Raw genomic sequence first — 21,319 nt, 5'->3', positions numbered from 1 at the left:
TCTATTCTCTGTTAATTATGTTGTTACATCATAACAACTTGTGTGAGATTGTTGCATCCAGTACTGAAGCCGCCACTGATGGGTAGCTCACGAGTCTACCGACACAATCCCAGTTCACCGTAGCATTCGGCATTGTTCGAGTCAGATGGCTTACCAAACTGGTAGGATGGGATTAGCAATCACCCTAACATCATGGCATATGACATATGACGAAGTGGTCCATGTGTTGGGACAACACAGGTCGTAACCTGATGGGGACAGAGTTATCTCAGGACAGCTTGTGAGCCAAACACACACGTGCCGCCATCACAGCCTCCTCCTTAGCACACCAACTGATGAGAAGTGCTTTCCTAACCTACAGTCGGACAAGCCGCCACACTCTGAGTGACCTGTCTGTGATCAGGGCTGATGCAGGGATTTTTGGCAGCCCTGCCTCAGGATTCAGCAGATACCACTCTGTTTATGAAGCCACCAGCTGCAGCGGGAGATATGGAGACACAAGAGGTACTCTAGAGAGTAAAAGAAGTAATGTTTTACTTTGACGACGCTACACAGGATCCTCGGCCTCCACCCTAAAGATATATTTTGAGTTTCCAGATCAGGTCGGAGTGTCACACAATCTTAAAGATAGCTGTTATAGTTAATTGAGATTTGACAATAACTCACATTATATGTTAACGCAGATTTGTAAACATTTGCATTCTCCGAAAGAAATATCTTTAAAACAACAGAAGTTACTATTTCAGAACAAATAAAAATTGAATCAGCGAACCTCTGAATTTAAGATTTTAATCGCTTCATGAGATTTCAATATCTCAGATGACTGCATTGCACTCTAGCTATCGTACCTGAATGCTACCCATCTGTGTCTATTTTATTTATTGATTTACGACGTCTTTTATATCTTTTATACAACACAAATGTTTGTTAGAACATCGTATTCTTCACATTCACACAGCAAATGAAAACAGCATCAATAGCTCATATTTTGTCACAGGCCTGTTTCAATTTAATGAACAGTTTACTATTTTGCCAGTAACATTATTTAAATGTTGATTCCAGCTGCTATTGAGAACTGTGCTAATTTAGTAGTGGTCAGTTGCATGTGTTAGCGAACACCACAATTCAAAAGAGTACCAAAACATGCCTCTATCAAGAACCTATTAATAATTGTATAAACAATATTCAGCCACAATTCGTTGCCATTTAACATGAGCACACGTGTGAAACAATACTGGCGTATTTACTTATTGACAAACCTTTGTTTATAATTACTGTAAATTATCTGTATGTGACAGGACCTTCATAACATGCCTTTATTTAAATATTGTTGTTAATACAGCAATATTTAAATAAAGTGTTTAGTGCGAAAAATGGTCAAGTGTGTCAAATCATGTCTGTAGGGCTTGAGAACGATATGCTTGTGGTGGGGATGGCCAATGAGAACTGGATAGTGGAGGAATACTGGTGCAGTCAGGTGGACACTGTGACGTTTCATATGACTAATTTAAGCGAGTGATTCTGAACACGTAATGTTGAGTGCTGGAGGGGGGCAGACCTGCGTACGGTAAAGGACGTGTTTCCGTCCTTTCGGTGACAACACTTCTGAAGGGAACTTATTATGCAAGTGGTCTGAATGTGATGCAGAGTAGCACTCTTAAATTTTTCCGCTTGTAAACCGGAACCGCGCATAGGCAGAGTATGAGTTATTGTTCTTCGTATCACGTGTGTTAATTTGTGAATCTGTAAGTAGGCTGTTTAGGTTTTTATGTTGGTAACGCCATGTAGCGCTCTAAAATAAAATCCCTTATTCCGCTGTGTGAAGTCTGTGGCTGGTTTGCATTGTTGGAATATTTGCTATTGTAGTGTTGGGTAGTTGGTTGTAAACAGCGCGTAGCGTTGCGCAGTCGGCGGTGAGCCGCCAGCAGTGGTGGACGTGGACAGAGAAATGGCGGAGTTTTGAGAGTTCATGATCTGGACGTGTGTCCAGCAGAAAGAGTAAATTTGTAAGACTGGATGTCATGAACTGATATAGTAGTTAGTGCCTTCAGTAGTTAGAATCTTTTATTTAGCTGACTATTGGCGCTCGCTGTATTGCAGTAGTTCGAGTAACAAAGATATTTGTGAGGTAAGTGAATCATGACAGGTATGGGTTATTGTTAGTCAGGGCCAATCTTTTGTAGGGATAATTGAAGTCAGATTGTGTTCCGAAAAAATTATTGTGTCAGTTTAGTGATGATAAGTAAAGAGAGAAATGTCTGAGTACGTTCAGTTTTGCTCAGCTATTTGAAAATCAGTTTTTCTAAGGGGTCGTTTCATATGTCGACCCTTAGCTCAGGATACCTCACTGAAATCTTCCGGTTTTGTCTTGTAGTTTGTGTAATTAGTGTAGCTATTGTTTATTGCTAGAGCGTAATTGTAGAGAGAATTTCCTTTACAGTTGTAGTTTTCCGTTGTTGTACTGTAAAACACTTGTAGCATGCTTGTAGATGTGCATCAAGTATTTCGCAGCTGCGCTTGCAGTTAACTAGATATCATTTTCAGTGTTACGTAAATGTGTTTTCTTGTTTTTGTTCTTTTCTTGTTATCGTGTGAAATACGTGATAATTATGGCGTGTGAAAAATATAACACTAGGCTCCAAAGTTGATTGAGAAATGATAGTGACGACGAGCGTAGCTTATCAGCACCAACGTGTAATGATTTAGCAGACATTCAAAGTAGTAATTTGGTAATTGTGCATAGGGAAATGGAGTGGGCGGCAAATAATGGTATGGACAGTGAAACAACTAGTGAACAGGGAAGCATTGTCGATCGATCGATCGGCAACAGCTCGCCTGAGGACTCCGAAATGACAGGACTCAATCTTGCAAATACTGTAGATTCAGGTTTTGCGTCCTCGCCGTTTTCTCAAACAAGTCAGGACACATTTTCATTTCGAAATGCGAATATTGCTCGTTCAAATGCACTGCCGAATAGAACTGAGGAACATGTTTCAGACACCAGGGCATTGTTATTACAGTTAATCCGTCAAATGGGACAAAGGCTGCAAAAGTTAGACACAATGGAACAAAATCTTCGAAAGTTACACAGAATGGAAAAGATCTTCATAAGTTAGACACCACGCTTGAACAAACACGTGAAGGTTTAACTGCTGAGTTACTTAAAAGCGGATCGAAATGTCAATATATATCTGTAATGACGTAAAAACACAAATTTGTGAGCATTTCCAACCCATTTTTTCGCATCATGAAAATGCATTAGAGAATCACGAAGCATCCATAAAGGATGCTGTACATGAAGATCACGACACCTTGAAAGCTAATATTGACTCAGTTGCATCTACCGTTTCGGATACGCAACGTGTAAAAACTCAAGAAAGCTTAAAGGACACAGTAGATACGTTTTCAACACAAATGGACACTCTGAAACTTGGTTCAGAAAAACACACTGTGGAAATCAGTTCATTATCGGAGAAAGTAGCTGAACTTTCGGATCAGTTCACTAACTTATGTGCAAAGGGAGATAATGATCTGAATGACACAAGACCCATAGCCTCCACTGACACAGATGAGTATGAACACATTAAGTAATTTGAACAAAATCAAAATCAAATTAATACGCAACACAAAAGATAAAACTGTAATTACTGTTGTGATGGATGATCAGGACTGTCTTTATGACAACAATTTTTGCTTTTGACCAACATTACATCAATAAGTGTCTACATTTGATATCTTCGTTATTGTAATTATGAAAAATTTTATCAAATTATTATTGGCCACTGCCCAAAACAATTTGTAAATTTTTTTGTGGGGAGCAGGGGGGCTATGTAAGTAGGCTGTTTAGGTTTTTATGTTAGTAACGCCACATAGCGCTCTATAAGAAAATCACTGACTGCGCTGTGTGAAGTCTGGGGCTGGTTTGCATTGTTGGAGTATTTGCTATTGTAGTGTTGGGCAGTTGGCTGTTAACAGCGCGTAGCGTTGCTAAGTTGGAGGTGAGCCGCCAGCAGTGGTGGATGTGGGGAGAGATGGGGGAGTTTTGAGAACGGATGATCTGGACATGTGTCCATCAGACAGAGTAAATTTGTAAGACTGGATGTCATGAACTGATATATATATATATATATATATATATATATATATATATATATATATATATATATATACTTTTGAACACTATTAAGGTAAATACATTGTTTGTTCTCTATAAAAATCTTTCATTTCATTCTAGCCTTCAGTAGTTAGAATCTTTTATTTAGCTGACAGTATTGGCGCTCACTGTATTGCAGTAGTTCGAGTAACCAAGATTTTTGTGAGGTAAGTGAGTCATGACCGGTATAGGTTATTGTTAGTCAGGGCCATTCTTTTGTAGGGATTATTGAAAGTCAGATTACGTGGCGCTAAAAATATTGTGGGTCAGTTTAGTGATGATCAGAATAAGTAAAGAGAGAAATGTCTGAGTACGTTCAGTTTTGCTTAGCTGTTTGAAAATCAAATAACGTAGAGGTTTTCCAGCACAGTAAAATATAGATTTTCCTAAGGGGGTGTTTCAAAACATCATTTTGAACTCTGAAGTGCTTCGAGTTGGTGAATATTTTGTGTATTGTGATCACGAAGTGGATTTAGTTTACGTTAGTTTTTGATGGTTATTTAATTTGGGGCTTTTTATACCGTCCACGTAACGCTATTGATGTAATTTTACTGCGTGTGATAAGGGTATTTTTGTTTGCATTTCAACTGAGTGCCGTAGGATCACTTCCCGTTTATTTGTGATGTCTTCTCTTGAATAAACAATATTGATCATAATTCTCTGTCTTCTACGTCTATTACAGGTATTACAATACAACCCTTTTCACTAAGTTATTCACTTAACTTCTGTTTTGTATTTCTGTGTATTTTATTACCTGGAAATTCTAGCAAATGCTTAGACAGTTTAACAGCAGGATCACAGCTGCAGGTAAATATCTGCGGTGTATGAGCGGCAGGGGACGAAAGCAGATGTGAGCGGCTCGACCCTATGGCTACATCGAGCTACTCTTCTAAACAGGGTCGCGCATAGCAGAAGTACCAAAATTACTAGTAACCATAGAAAAAGACACAACTGGTTTGCTCATACAGGATAATACCAGGAAGAGCAACTACTCAGCACTACACGTTTGGTTTCGTTGCAGTTAAGGTTTCCTCGTCCGGGATATGAATTTAGTCCCTTTAGGATTACAACTCCAAATTTTAACACTTTACAGTATACTGTGAGTCCAGATCCAAAGGCTGTTGAATGATAGGCAGTCTGCGTCGGGTCTTGAGCGTAATGACCTTGCTGCAGTTGTGTGCGTGAGAATTGGTAGCAAAAACTGGGTATGAAGAAGTTCGCCACGGAACTTCAAAAAACGAGAAGTAGGCTACGCACGGGCTTGCTGAGTTTTCGAGTCTGCAGCGGCCAGCTGCGGTGGAGGAATACCAGCTCTGGCGGCTACAGTAACGCGGGCCATCGGTGGCGACTTCGGCAGCATCGATGCTTCCGGCAGCAGCAGTAAATCAGAAGCAGCCAACATGAGCAACAAGTTAAGTACCTACGGCGATAGTGCTGAAATGTGTGAACCTGCAGCGTCAGTGATGGAGCTTCGAACGGATAAGTAGCCAGTCTGTGATGTTCAGGTAATTTTAGTGAGCCAGTTAGTCCAAAAACTGAACGTGGTAGTGTTGACAGGGACAATATTAGCGGGGAGACATAATTGCGAATGATTCAATGACGTGGTTACGGGGAATTCTGATAAACTTGGACTCTAAGATGGTGGCATTTGGTACAGCGATAGGTTCAGTAAAATCAGAGGTACGTTAAGGAGAGGGAAATGTAGCTATAATGGTAAAATCTGAGGCGAAGAAAATTGAATCAGATGCAGAAGGGGTGACAGATTGAAAATTAGAAGCCATACGGGGAGCTGAAGGCAGAATTTCTGGAGAGGGTGGCCTGGTTGACACCGGAGTCGAAACAGTGGAAAATGATTTCGGGGGCACGTTGGAAAAAGCACATAACGGGCTGGGTGGCAATGTTAAGAATTTGTGCTGAGGTAAAATACACCTGACGAAGCGACCACTAAGCCTATTAACAATTTGTCCGCTAGATTGTGATAAAGAGGTGGTGAAAAATAGACAACAGTTGGAAGCAGGGATTAATAACGACGTTTTGTTAAGCGAACAGCAGAGTTAAGAGGTACGGGAAGAATTAAATGACTCAGCTGTGAATCAAGCTACTAGTGTGATAGGTGTTCCATGAATTATTTCGGGAGCAGCGAAGTATTTTGCAAATGGTGGAATATACGATCCAGAAAATGTTCTTGCTGCGTATATAGAAAGTGTTGTGAGAGGAACGTCAGAAGAGGCAAAAATTAAATTAGCTGAATGACATTTTGCGGGCAATGCACAATCACAGGCAAGTTTAACGAGTGTATCATTTACTTCCTATGAAGTGTCCTCAAAGAAATTGGAATGAAGAGAAAGAAACGCAAGTTCAAAATGAGTTCCTAAATTGACCAAGTTTCAAACATGGAAGTGGGTCGACGCGATATTTTTGTGAGCATGAACTGGCTAAGATGACGCACATAAATCGTCCAACGGGTCTGTTGACTGAAATCACGATGCTCAACAGACCCTTACCAAAATATTTACAATGTGATCTTGCCCACAGTCCGACAAATTCCAATGATGAGCTTTTACATTTTATTGAGAAACTTGAAAAGGTATTGAAATGAAAGCCACATAACTGGAACAGTGAACAGGGAAATGGGTACCAGAATGAGAACAATAGTAATATTCACAATAATTACTATTATCATAACAGAAATAATTATCACCATAGTGGAGCCGGCCGCAGTGTCCGAGCGGTTCTAGGTGCTTCAATCTGGAACCGCGCGATCACTACGGTCAAAGGTTCGAATCCTGCCTCGGGCATGGATGTGTGTGATGTCTTTAGGTTAGTTAGGTTTAAGTAGTTCTAAGTTCTAGGGGACTGATGACTGACGACCTCAGATGTTAAGACTCATAGTGCTCAGAGCCATTTGAACCATTTAACGCCGGCCGGTGTGGCCAAGCGGTTCTAGGCGCTACAGTTTGGATCCGCGCGACCGCTACGGTCGCAGGTTCGAATCCTGCCTCGGGCATGGATGTGTGTGATGTCCTTAGGTTAGTTAGGTTTAAGCAGTTCTAAGTTCTAGGTGACTGATGACCTCAGATGTAGAGTCCCATAGTGCTCAGAGCCATTTGAACCATTTTGAACCATTTATCACTATAATAATAATTTTCAAACACGAAGTGGAAACGGAAATTTTCATAACAGAAATCGAAACTCGGAACAAAGTTATGAGGGGCTGAAGCCTCATGAAATATGACACCAGAATAAGAGGTAGGGAAATTAGAGATCGCCGCAACTCAGGTCCGAAGATGGTGAAATAAACCGGGGCTATGTTAAAAACTGTGGACGTCGAATATTCGGCAGACAAGGCACAAATGTTGGAGACAGAGATAATAAGAAGCAAGAATAAAAGAAGGAATAATTTTAAGCAATGAAAATGTTAAAGGGGCGCAAGAAATGTTGTAAAATGTGTAGAGATATGTGAGAATGATGAAATGGGGCAGAAAAAAGGGAGGTGAATGACAGAATGAATGTATGCTTCATGAAAGATTCTGTGATAGGAAAAAGGTACTGGGGTAGAACTGAATTTAATAGAGGTGCAATGTATGACGAATTCTAATGTAACAACAGTTATAGCAGCGTACGTGAAAGTAATATGAATGATTTTGTATTGATGGAAATGTGTGAGGATATATGTGAAGGTGTTGAAGTTGTAGACGCATCCGCTGGAGGTGAATTTGGTGGTGTATCGACGGAAGTGTGTGAAGGTATTTGCAAAGACGGCGTAGCAGCTGTCTCGTCAGCTGGTGGTGAATTTTCTCATTTATCAGTGGAAGCTGGTGATTTATTGTTAAAGAGAGGTGAATGTGAGGTTTTAGAAGCTTAAGTTGAGAACGTTGAAGCTCCTGAGGTAGATATCTCGAAGGAAGAAGTTTGTGCATTTATTTCTATTGATGGAAGTGGACTAACAGTCCTTGATGAAAGCATGAATTATGAGTGGATGCGGAAGGATCCGTGAAAATGTGTTAGACGACATGTAAAACTTAAAGTGACGGAGGCGTTTGAGAGTAGACAAAATGTAACGGAGACAAAGTTAGATCAGAACGTGGCGCAATTAGAGTGCACTGTGAATTCTATTGTGCAACAATTGTGTGTTCGCAGAGATTGACAGAGTTATTGGTGGTGATTTCTATAATGTATCGAAGAATGAAATAGACGTTTTAATTAATGAAACATGTGAGTTATTGGCGGATGTTAGTAGAGTTAATTTTGACAACGTTTCCTGTGATTCGGCGTACATAATTGAGGATTTGTTGAAGAGAGACCAAGTTTTGTGTTGTGTGGTTAACTGTGAAAATACTGCAGGTACCTTCAGTTCGAAGGAAGCGAGTAGCATATTTCATGCTTACGAGGATGATGAAGTGACGGGTTTTGAGACTGATTTAATTTTCCAGAGGAGCTGGAGGTAGATCAGAAGACTCCAGGAATGGATAACGAGATTGAAGGCTGCTCTCTAATCATAACGCGTATCATAAATATGGAGGAGATGGAAGGAATAATAAAAATGATTGTTTGAGGGAACAATGTTTAGAGAAGGCTGAAATTAAAAATGTGCAGCCTGTATGTGAAAGAACGTTGTTGATGAAGAAAGAAAGTGTGAGTTCCTCGAAAATGAAATGGTGTTCCAGCTGTGGTCACAAATTATATCTATATACGTAAGCATCCGTTCGTGGAAGAAGACAGAGGCCGCGAATTTTAGCAGGTGAAAAAGAGAAAAAAAGTGAGATTCAGAACATACTAACAGTGGCGGGGTAAATGTAGGCGTCAACGATGGCAGAGTTACGCCTTGTAAAAGAAAAAACGGTGTGTGCATTAATATAAGTTTGCAAATAAATCTATTTTCATGCGTAGTTTTAAGAATCTTGGGGAATATTAATGTTTTGTGGAAGCGGTAATTGGGTATAATTAAGATGTACGTTGTGCGGAGGTGTGCGTGTTGACGTTTGACCGGACGGCTCTTGGTGCACGGGGGTCGTTATTTGCGAAATAGTGGAATAAATTGTGCTCTACATAAGATTTGGGGAGAGATTTCAAGGTGTTACTGAAATGCGTTACTCGTTGTTTTTGGATGGGATTCTCATGACTAGACGTAATTCGTTTGAAATTATTTTTTGCACAACATCTTGTGTGTGGAAGTCGTCAGACATTAAAATGTTAATTACTTGTGGGAGTAAAACATGTAGTGACGTGCAAATTACCAGCAAAGCTTTTTGGAGTATATTACATTCGTTAGTTTTATGATGTCTGTTATTTTGGAACTGTTTTGAATGCATTTGTATGTATATGTTGTGGACAACTTTGCAATGTGTTTCAGACACTATTTATTACGCAAATAAGGTATTGATAAATTGTGACCCTGTTATGTGCTTAGTTAAGTGGAAAGTTAAATCGGCGATTTCTGCACAGGGTAGTATTAGTTCTAAAATTTCTAATAAGACGCGATAAAATTGTAGAGAAATGTCATTTGAGCTAGAGTGTCGAACAAATTTCATAGCACGAAAAATGTGTTTTCTTGTGGGTACATGGACAGGTTACTACTTGCAGAGAAATACCTGCAGGGCATGAAAGCAGACGTGCGCAACCAGACCCTATGGCTACATCGAGCTATTCTTTTGAACAAAGCTGTGCATAGCCCAAGTACCTGAAGTACGAGCAACTGCAAGTAAAAACAGGACTCGTATGGGATGCTGTTTGCAAGAGCAACTCCTGAGCAGTAACCGTAAGGTACCGTCGCAGGCAGATGCAACCAGTGAGACATTTATGTTTCAAGCGAACATTGTACGCAAGCACAGGTAAATGTAACGCCAGGACAGAGTGACAGAAAGGGCAATCGTGTTAGGCCGTGCCCATGGCCATACGATAAGTGAGGTTTCTGTATTTTTGGTGTTTCGTTCAAAGTGTCTACAAGCAGCTGTGTAACAACATGTCCACGGAACGCGTCGTCGGAAATGTAGTCAGTTCAAGATCTTGACTGACACGGATCAGACACGCGCTTCACAGATTGTGAATCAAACTCGCTTCCAAACCCGACAGGTAGCGAATGGAGATTTTTCCCAATCTGTTAGCCAGAGAATACTGTGACATGAACTGCATGCACAGAACATTCAGAGCCGGTCACTTTACAGGAGGCCATTGCTCACACAAGCGCAGAAAGAAGACAACAGCAAAGTTCATTGGAGTGGAAGATACTGTGACTGCATTTCTGGTTACTCCGTCACCCCACAACTTCTTGACTGGTCTACAAAATAACCCGATTCGAACCCGTTAGAAAATGTGTGGCACATGTTGGAACAGCACGTAGGAGACCAAAATCAGCATCGCCGTAGTTTTTATGAAACCGCTCGATGAAATCCTGAGCGAGTTGCTTGACCTGGATGCGACGTATCTGCCTAACCTTGCGGCAACTTCCTAATCGCAGCCAAGCGGTCATCTAGTACAGGGGAGGAATTGCAGGATATTAAATGATACTTATGATGATTTAGCTAAGGGGTTACTATTTTTTTGTCAGGTGAGCCTAGGTTTGCGACATCTGACGATAAGGAGGCATCTTATGGCAATCCCGACTGCGTTTTTATTGCAGGAGGTGGTGGTGAGCGCGTGTCCAAACAGTTTCACCGTTTTGTTATAAAGAAACGAACTCGATATGTACACGATATTTCGCCTGAACATGAAGAGTTGGAATCTCCTTGACATGATGCGTCATCACAGTGACATGACTCGATTGATGATCAGACAGAATTTCCTCGATCGAAACTTTTTGCGTTTTAGAGTTGTTTTTAATTGTACACAATGTCAAAGCCGAAATTAATTCAAAGCGACACTGATAGCGGAAGCCTAAGCACTTACATGAGAAACAGGTATGTTTACTCATGCAGTAGAATTCGTTAAGAGAGATACCAATTAGTTTCATTACTATACACCATCATATTTAAGATCGAGAGTCTGTTATTTGCACATGATTACAATGGACATACACAAACGTTGCCGCTGTGTTTGAATGAAATAATGCTAGCAGCTTCGAACTCAAATGTCGTTACTGCCCTCGCAACTCAGACCGTTGCCATCAATGAACAGAAATGTCAGGACAAAGGAATCTGGAATAATCACGTTGTAAATGGAGGCCTTGCACACCAAGCTGGCGCGAAAGAGAAACAGAAATACTGAACGTCAATTAACGCTAACAGAGCAAGTTCATTGTACTGCTTCAGCAAGTTCCTTTGCCTTTATAAGGCAGTTGACGAAATAGCTGGGGCATCTCTCTTAACTGCGTTATTCCTCAGAATTACTAAGCTGTCCTCTTATTGCTAATGAAGTTCTATCTCTCTGTTTTGAAGGACATTTCACACACGGTCTGCTCATTTCGATTTTGTCTTTGTAGCTGTTGATACACATACTTTCTCGTCAGATGCATTCCATTACTCAAAGTAATTCATACAAATGTTTTATAAAATTGAGTAAAAAGTGATGTTAGCTTAAGAACTGGTCTTCCACATTTACTGTTGTTCTCGCTCTATCTTTCTGTCTCGCTCAAACAAGTAACCACACACACTGAAGGAAAGACGATCGGGTTTCATTAAAATCATTCAACTATGGTCTCATTAGAGACAGAGTAAAATACCGGACAGGAGAAGTATTAGAAGTTGGAGAAAGGGGAAGGGAAGGCAAAGGTATCGAAACGATACTCTTCAAAGAAATCATCGTGTTATTCGCTTTAAGAGTTTTAGGAAAACCACTAAAGATCATCGCACAAACGAAAAAATGGCTGACATCGAAATAAGTGTCCAAGGAATAGAAAAGCAACTGGAATCACTCAACAGAGGAAAGTCCACTGGACCTGACGGGATACCAATTCGATTCTACACAGAGTACGCGAAAGAACTTGCCCCCCTTCTAACAGCCGTGTACCGCAAGCCTCTAGAGGAACGGAAGGTTCCAAATGATTGGAAAAGAGCACAGGTAGTCGCAGTCTTCAAGAAGGGTCGTCGAGCAGATGCGCAAAACTGTAGACCTATATCTCTGACGTCGATCTGTTGTAGAATTTTAGAACATGTTTTTTGCTCGAGTATCATGTCGTTTTTGGAAACCCAGAATCTACTATGTAGGAATCAACATGGATTCCGGAAACAGCGATCGTGTGAGACCCAACTCGCTTTATTTGTTCATGAGACCCAGAAAATATTAAATACAGGCTCCCAGGTAGATGCTATTTCCTTGACTTCCGGAAGGCGTTCGATACAGTTCCGCACTGTCGCCTGATAAACAAAGTAAGAGCCTACGGAATATCAGACCAGCTGTGTGGCTGCATTGAAGAGTTTTTAGCAAACAGAACACAGCATGTTGTTATCAATGGAGAGACGTCTACAGACGTTAAAGTAACCTCTGGCGTGCCACAGGGGAGAGTTAGGGGACCATTGCTTTTCACAATATATATAAATGACCTAGTAGATAGTGTCGGAAGTCCCATGCGGCTTTTCGCGGATGATGCTGTAGTATACAGAGAAGTTGCAGCATTAGATAATTGTAGCGAAATGCAGGAAGATCTGCAGCGGATAGGCACTTGGTGAAGAGAGTGGCAACTGACCCTTAACATAGACAAATGTAATGTATTGCGAATACATAGAAGGAAGGATCCTTTAATGTATGATTACGTGATAGCGGAACAAACACTGGTAGCAGTTACCTCTGTAAAATATCTGGGAGTATGCGTGCGGAACGATTTGAAGTGGAATGATCATATAAAATTAATTGTTGGTAAGGCGGGTACCAGGTTGAGATTCATTGGAAGAGTCCTTAGAAAATGTAGTCCATCAACAAAGGAGGTGGCTAGCAAAACACTCGTTCGACCTATACTTGAGTATTGCTCATCAGTGTGGGATCCGTACCAGATCACGTTGACGGAGGAGATAGAGAAGATCCAAAGAAGAGCGGCGCGTTTCGCCACAGGGTTATTTGGTAACCGTGATAGCGTTACGGAGATGTTTAACAAACTCAAGTGGCAGACTCTGCCAGAGAGACGCTCTGCATCGCGGTGTAGCTTGCTCGCCAGGTTTCGAGAGGGTGCGTTTCTGGATGAGGTATCGAATATATTGCTTCCCCCTACTTATACCTCCCGAGGAGATCACGAATGTAAAATTAGAGAGATTAGAGCGCGCACGGAGGCTTTCAGACAGTCGTTCTTCCCGCGAACCATACGCGACTGGAACAGGGAAGGGAGGTAATGACAGTGGCACGTAAAGTGCCTTGCGCCACACACCGTTGGGTGGCTTGCGGAGTATAAATGTAGATGCAGATGTAGATGAAAGAACTTAGTCTACATTGTCGATCTGAAGCATCGTTCTTTCGGAAGCAAGTCCTGTGCCGCATCATTACAGCGCCTCGCTCAGACACGCATGGCTTGTGTTGTTTGTATTCGAGAAAGACCTGCGTGTATAAAGATAAGTTCCTTACGAACACAAAAACTTGAGGCGTTTTCTATAACAGTTCTAAGCCTCTGCAAACATGACGTAAAGCAATTCCGAATGTTTATATCTATTGAAGCCTATCATGATCTAACTTTGTTTTCATTTGTCCGATTGGACTAAAACCACTGGGGACATGCTACGGGCTATTGGGCGTGTATGCATTCAGTTCATGTTCTCGCATTTTAATAGAGTTGTAACAGAATCCCAGTGTGAGCTTACTGTTTACGCCAATCCACTTTATTAGCAGAACCGTCCAAAAAATAAAGGTGATGGTTTAGAGGTTGGAGTCAAGAGCTGACAAAGACAGTGAGCTGGTAGAGATCAGCGGGGACAACAGATATTAATTTCACGGTGGATGACGAAGTAGTTTTAAGATTTCACAACAAGCGGTTCGGGGTACACTTGGTACTAATCAACAGCCATCAGTAATCATGTTATGCCTTACCCCATACTAACACTGAATTTAACTATCTGTCCATTGGGGTTATTGCAGCATTGCAGTTCTCTTTGTGGAGAAAAATGTGGGTGGGGGGGGGGGCATCTGCCCCTTGGTCCCCTTCTCCCCCCCCCTCCCCTGGGTATGTCGACGGCTAGTTATTCCATACACAAAGCTTAAATGTCTGGGAATGTTGCTAGAGAAATTGGTGACAGCTTTAGTTTAGCGGTTCAAACAAGTGTAACAATAAAACTTTCATGTTCTATCTCTCTCTTTGTCACACATACACAACAAAAGTAATTAAAATGCACTTAAAACAGTGTTAGTGGTGAAAGAATGAGTTTAAGTAACAACCAAAAATTACAGCACTATTGCATTAAAACGGTATTAGGGAAGTCGCAACACTAAGTCGCAGGGGGGTGATCGTTGCTGTGTTCTGAGAATCGTTCATACTTGAACTGTACCCACTGAGCCAAGTGTGTGGGCAGAGTCGTTCACTGTCATTGTTCGTTTGGAGTGCTTGCTATGGCACTCGTGGTCACAAAGTGAGAATCAGGCAGTTTTGCGGTACAACATCGCCCTTGGTTTAAACTTAGACCTGTGCTTCGAAGAAATGACTCCTGCACTCGGTGATGTGTGTCCACGTAGAACAACTATGTTCAGGTGTCACAGAGAATTCCAAAGAAGGAATTTCACTCTAAAGGACGCTGACGGGACGGGAAGGCCACGATCACCAGTTAAGGAGGAAAACATTGATGCTGCGACGAAAATGATAGACGAAGATAGGCGAGTGCCTATAAGCAGATAAAGGCTTAATACACCAGCAATTCGGTCGATGTTGCATGATCATTTGCAAGGAAAGAACGTTCGTTATTTATGGATGCCGCATATATTGACGAAAGAGCAGATGACACGACGTGGGACTTGGTGCTGGGAGATGTTAAAGAAGTTTTCCAAGGGACAATGTCAGTAAGTGAATAACATCGTGACCTGTCACTCGGTTGTTCTATTATGACGTGACGACTAACACACAAAACAATGTTTCAGTGTTTGAAGATTACGACCCACTACTAGGTGTCAGAAAATCCCGGTCGGAAATGAAGAAAATGGTAGCTTTTTTTTCCAAATCGAGAGACAGAGATAAGTGGTACACTGAGCAATGCCTGCCCAAAGTCATCCGATCTTTGAAGAAACTGCGGCCGAAGTGAAGAATTGATGGATACCTGGTTCCTCCATCACGACAACGCTCCAGTTCACCGTGCTGAAGCATGCAATGAATATCTGTGGGGTACAGGCCTCAAATTTCTTGAGCTCCCTGCTTGCAGTCCAGACCTTGCTCCTTGAGACTTTGCACTGCTCCCGCATATGAAAATCAATCTGAAAAGACTGCAGTTTTCAAGTGCTGAGAACCTACTGGGGGCTTTGGACAACGAGTGTCCCTTCCTTCCTACAGAAACTTGGAAGAACTGGTTTAGAGATTGGTTTTGGTGGATGGAGAGACGTATTCAGTGTGGTGGAAATAACTTCGACGGAATGAAGTAAATAAAGCTGTGTTGCAAAACTTTCCTAGTTCTTGCAAAGACTGCACATGAAATCATCTTTATCTTGATAGAGGATTAGTGTTGGTGTCATTACCAGTTCACACACCATTAAAATTTTTCTTAAAATAACAACATTCATGCGTGACGTAATTAGAAACTGCTTTTAATCGTTCGTGGCCAATGTAATCGAACGGTGGTCATAAAACAAAGGAGTAATGCTATTACAACTTAGTAACTGACCCAGTTAGCATTTACATAATTTCGTAACAGATTTAACAAATCAGCTATCTAAAGTGAACGGCACTTTTATTGTTACCGTGCTAGAAAATAAACCGGATGCCACATGTTAAAGAAATGAGTACAAGTTAATAGCCTCCTCTGTCTACGGCAGTCGATTTCTTTCGTGTCATGAACTGTAGTTGAGGCTGAATCAGTTAAGTTTCGTTTACTTTCTTCAGACGTTCCGCGTTATTTTCAAGGTAATACTAATTACCAAAGAAAAAATTGCTGTGTGCTGGGGAATTTGCTACAATATACGGTACCATCTAGTACGAGAGGCAGCTGTAGGTGGAGAAGCAAAAGCTAAAAATGAAACGTCGTTTAAAGTCACCCGTTTGTCTCATTGCTCCCACCCGGCAGTGCAGCCAGTCTGGAGCGCACAATCCAATACACCTCCCACCCGCTCCCTGGGGACGCGACACGTGTCGGCTGTTTCGGCCGAATTGCGAACTGAGGCTGCACGATTCCAACCATGCCACACACACTGTCAAAGAGACGAACTGGTGATTTGCGTACCAGTAGGAATGTCGTAATGTGTCACCAGCAGTCTCAATACCTAGCTTCTTACATTCTTCGGCCATTTGATTTTTAGGTATCTGCGCATAATACACGCACCGAGAGCGATAGAAAGAGTGGGGGAAAGGGGGGGAGGGTTGGAGAGAGAGAGAGAGAGAGACAGAGGGAGAGAGAGAGAGAGAGAGAGAGAGAAGAGTGAGAGGGTGGGGAATCAGAGAGTATAGTGCGAGAGAAATATATAGAGATAGAGTTATCATGTCACACATTATTGACACATAGCGCGTGTTAGAAAATGCGAAACACTGGGCTATCCAAATGTTACGAGTTTAAGGCACTGTCAATAAACTGTTTTAAAAATTTAAAAAAACCTTCAACGTCAAATAGCCATAGCAGATACTTACATTTCAACACTCTTTGTTCCACGCACAGATTAAGAAGATTAGGAAAAATCAACTTAGTGTATTTAATCTGACTTATCTCACGTTTCTAACAGTACAAACAAATAAGCTGTAAGTGCACGCAGTTTTACTATCACCGAATATGAGATTGGTCTAGAGCAGAGTTTCCTCAAACTTTGCGAAAATACTATTAACAACACGGTGGTTTTTTCTAGACGTTTTGACGACTATCTTTTTTTAAATTGTGATATGACTTCTGTATTATTAGTTAAGATTTAAAATACAAGTAATCACAAGAGAAACTAACTTTTTCTCATTATTATTATTATTATGTGCGTGTGGGGCCTGTCGGGTCAGGCATTACATTTATGATTCGCCATTCTAACAGCTCATGTAGTTTCATTCTTTCGTTACGTGCTTTCTTCCTTTCTTCTGACCACTTTGTCCCTGATCTTTTAAGGACTTCATTCTCTGGCTTTGATATCCATCTATTTATCTTATGATGGTAACGTTTCCTGTCTAATATGTCCGATGTTCCTATCTGTGACTTTTCCAAGTCATATTTGACTTGTTCTATCCGTGGTACGTTCTTCAGTTTTGCAATGTATGTCACAATCTTGTGAGTTAGCCTTGAAGATAGGAGCCTATGAATGTGTCCATAGAATTTCAGCATTCGTTTCCTGATATCTGCGGCAAGGTTGGACAGTTCTTCTTTTGCTTTGCGCGATTTGAGTATATACCCCTCTTCTGTTTTATCTGGTTCCAGCATTTCCCTCACGTTCTTTCTTTCCTCCTTCAAGATGTTCTCCAGATTGCCTTTTCTATTAAGTACCAAGGTTTGGCTCGCGTACAGCGCTTCAGGTTTAATCACTGTATATTATGAAGCAAAGATAATCTAAGAACGTGAAGTGTGTAGGCTACTTACCACCGGGGACAACGGAGTCTTCATACTTCCGAATGCATGTTTCGAGGCTTGTGTTGCCGACAACGTCTGAAGCACTGTTTCCAGATTTGTCTGTCATTGCCGCACGTGAGAACGGTATAAATGTTTTCCAACCACGTTGGTTCAATGATCTCTCTGAGGTATTGGAAGTGTCTAACTCGTTTGATCTTCCCGTATTTTGTGTTCAGTTCGTTAATGTCGAATTTAGTGCAAATGAAGTTGATCTTCTCGAATGATATTTGTAGTCGAGTTTTCTCACCGCTTTCCTTGAGGACTTCTAACTGTTTGCTCACTTTTTATTTTATTAAACTTCAAAATAAAGTAGATGTTCAATCAAAGTACAGGATTCTCGAGGTGGTCCGTCACGGAGACATATGGGAACCCCCGGTCTAGAGCTGGGGTTCTCAAACTGAAGTCGCGATCTCTGGCACCTTCCACTGCACCCACTTCGCGGGAGATCGCGTAAAAATTTTTAGAGATCGCGTTACTGACTAGAAAAAAAACACTTTTATTCTGCGGTAAGAGATAAACAACCTTAACCAGTGACTGTACACGGACATTGTCTACAGTTTTTCGTATCTTACTACATATAGTCACAGTCGTCAATAATTTTGTACGCCGAAATTAATTTGTTGTTGCCACTACATTCGCGGATACTTAACTGGAGACGTATAGAGAACTCTCGGAGGTCTCTGACAATCGCGCACGTAGATTACCATTGTTGAAATTCATGGCAGTTGAGTTCGTACCGTTGGTAACAGTTTGTAACCAATTGTGTTCGATGCTTTTGGAACTTTCTCTGTTTCAGTCACAATGTTTACCTGGGCTAAAGCTTGGTTTATGTCACGTACAATATGTAAGAGAATAGTAAGTAGTCAGCGGTATGACAGGAAAGATTAATCGGAATGATCTATGAGCACTTCCCCATCTTCGATACTGCGAAACAAAACTCGTCCACAGCCAGCTCTTTGCTTTCCACATTTTGAGTGGTGGTAGTATAGACCGAAACAAGAAGAAAATCTCCAGTAAACATTGGCTCTAAAGTGCCTATCATAAGAGCTATGAGCAGTCATTCATTCATCGTCGCTACTGCGAGACACATCTCTTTTGATTTATAAGTGAGCATAACTCCTAAGGTTTGAATTCTATAACCCATGTTTAACAGACAATATTTTCTTGTTCCAGTCCATACTTCCGTCGCCCAAAATATGGAAAGCAAAGAGCTTGCAACAGAACAGATTTGTTCCAGATTATTGTAGATGAAGAACTGCTCATAGTTCTTAAGTTATGCATTTTGAAAACGATATTTATTAGAATTTTTTGCTTCGAATGATCGTTCTTGTCACCCATTTACTGGCAACTGTGAAATCATTCTGTCAGGAAGACGTCCTTTTCTTCTAAGTTCATGATAAACAACAAATGTACTTGATATGGAAAGAAGTCTAGCTTCAGATACGTGAAATCAACATTACTACTTAGAACTCTTGCTAATTTTCCATGCATTCTATTTCAAACTGACAGACTGAGGTCAAAACTCATGATTTTTGAAAATTAAAAAAATGAAGTATTGGTAGAGGAAATGACATGAAGCAAAGATAATCTAAGAACGTAAAGTGTGTAGGCTACTTACCACCGGGGACAACGAAGTCTTCATACTTCCGAATGCATGTTTCGAGGCTTGTGTTGCCGACAACGTCTGAAGCACTGTTTCCAGATTTGTCTGTCATTGCCGCACGTGAGGACGGTATAAATGTTTAGTAAGCTAATTTCCCACTTCCTTAGTCTGTTTAAGGTTGAAATGTAGTGCAGAGATTACCCAGAATAGAGGAAACCAACATCAACAGCCATGAAACTGCATCTAACACGCCGTTATCATATCAATAAACGATCGATAATCACCATATTCTGTGAATATTCGACTTTTACTGTTGTCATAACTTTACAATCCTTTCTCTGTGGTCATTTATGATCTTCTCAATATGCCACACGTGCTGATACCTTTGTACTTGACTCAACTGACGGTTATTTTTTCTTTAACCTGAACCTGAAACAGACATAAAATGTAATTAAAATGTGAAATGACGTATATTCTGATGCATCTAAAATACAAACAAGGGAGCCGTTAATCACTGTAACCATAATCCTAGCAATTCAGGAGAGAATGAAATGAAAAATGTGGAAATGTACTGAAGTTAAAATGTCTTCTGTGTGGTACACATTTCAGTTTGAAAACAATTTGGTATGTTACCGATGTGTTGTTACGATGTACAGGTCTCATTTTTCTGTACACCATGTGCTGTATGTTTAACACTAGGTGGTCGAATGAGTAGGGAGGGGGAATCTCATTGAACCCACAACTCTTTATATTCCTTACTATCTGTCCAAGTAACGATCATTCAGCACTTATCAATTATTGTTTACTGAATAGTGCATGAAAATTTAGTGTCTACAAATTTTTAGAAAACTCCTCCTACTAAACAAGAAAATTAAACTATTCATTTGATTTTAACAAACCCTCCTTCCCCATCTTAGGTTTCCATGCTACAGAAAATTTTTGTATGTAAGATTTTTCTTAAATTACCACCTCTACAACAATGTAAGTCTATGTTTGTTATTGGTGACATTCTTGATATTCCCAACATTAGTTTAGTTTAAGAGGAAGTGGTTGTTAATGACATCATACTATTATTTATCTTCTAGACTTCCACTGAGTTACTTCAGTTCCTTGCTTTTCATGTCGAGACTCAAGAACGTCTGAAAAAATATGTGAATCATCATTGGAAAGAGTTCTGAAAGAAACTTTAGATGAGTACTGTAACTCTGAGACTGAAAATGAAGATGAGGATGGTGTTATGGAGTGTGATTCAGGTTGAGAGAGTAATGTGGACGTTATAGAAGCTGAAGGTAACGTAGCTTCAAGTGGCGACCATCAGTATATGACCGTGGCCAAGTCTGGAAGAATGTAAGCAATCACGCAGCCCAGAATACCTAGGAGGTCTGTTGCACATACAGTATGGGAACAGGTAGCAATAACTCCTGCTGTTATTTTGTTATTTACCATTCTTCTAAAGAAGCCTTGATGTTACTCTTTACACCTAACATAATGGATGTTACAATAGTACACTCAAACGAAGAGGGAGTTTGGCTAAACTATACTTCTACTCAGAGAAAGAATTGTATGCCTATACAGGAAAAGTAATACGTGTTCCTATAATGACAGTTCTATCAATTGCACGATGTCTGGTCAAACCTGAAGGCTCGGTCTGTTTATAAGAGTTTTATTGTAAGAGAACGTTTCATGAAACTTATTAGCATCATCAGATTTGATGACAAAACTACCCAGCAGCAAAGAAAGGACAAGTTCACGGCAATCCGTAAAGTTTCAGCACAGTGAACCATAGGTTTCCACTGCTGTATAAAGCAGGCTTGTTGGTTGGTTTCTTTGGGAGGGGACCAAACAGCGAGACCATCGGTCCCATCGGATTAGGGAAGGATGTGGAAGGAAGTGAAGGAAGTCGGCCGTGCCCATTCAAAGGAACCATCTCGACATTTG

General features: G+C 40.8%; 1 protein-coding gene across 1 annotated transcript in view; it reads right to left on the bottom strand.

The window, feature by feature from the left end:
* The window catches only part of LOC124776147 (PDF receptor-like), a 417,916-nt gene extending 400,057 nt beyond the window's left edge, over positions 1-17,859 (bottom strand). The window contains exon 1 of the mRNA XM_047250984.1: positions 17,749-17,859. Coding sequence (XP_047106940.1) covers positions 17,749-17,845 — 97 coding nt within the window. The 5' untranslated portion in view covers positions 17,846-17,859. The remainder of the gene's footprint in view (positions 1-17,748) is intronic.
* Between the last annotated feature and the right edge of the window lie 3,460 nt (positions 17,860-21,319).

Source organism: Schistocerca piceifrons, chromosome 2, assembly GCF_021461385.2.
Source record: "Schistocerca piceifrons isolate TAMUIC-IGC-003096 chromosome 2, iqSchPice1.1, whole genome shotgun sequence".
NCBI lineage: Eukaryota > Metazoa > Arthropoda > Insecta > Orthoptera > Acrididae > Schistocerca > Schistocerca piceifrons.
The sequence above is the reverse complement of the archived record's forward strand: the minus strand, read 5'-3'. Positions and strand labels throughout refer to the sequence as shown.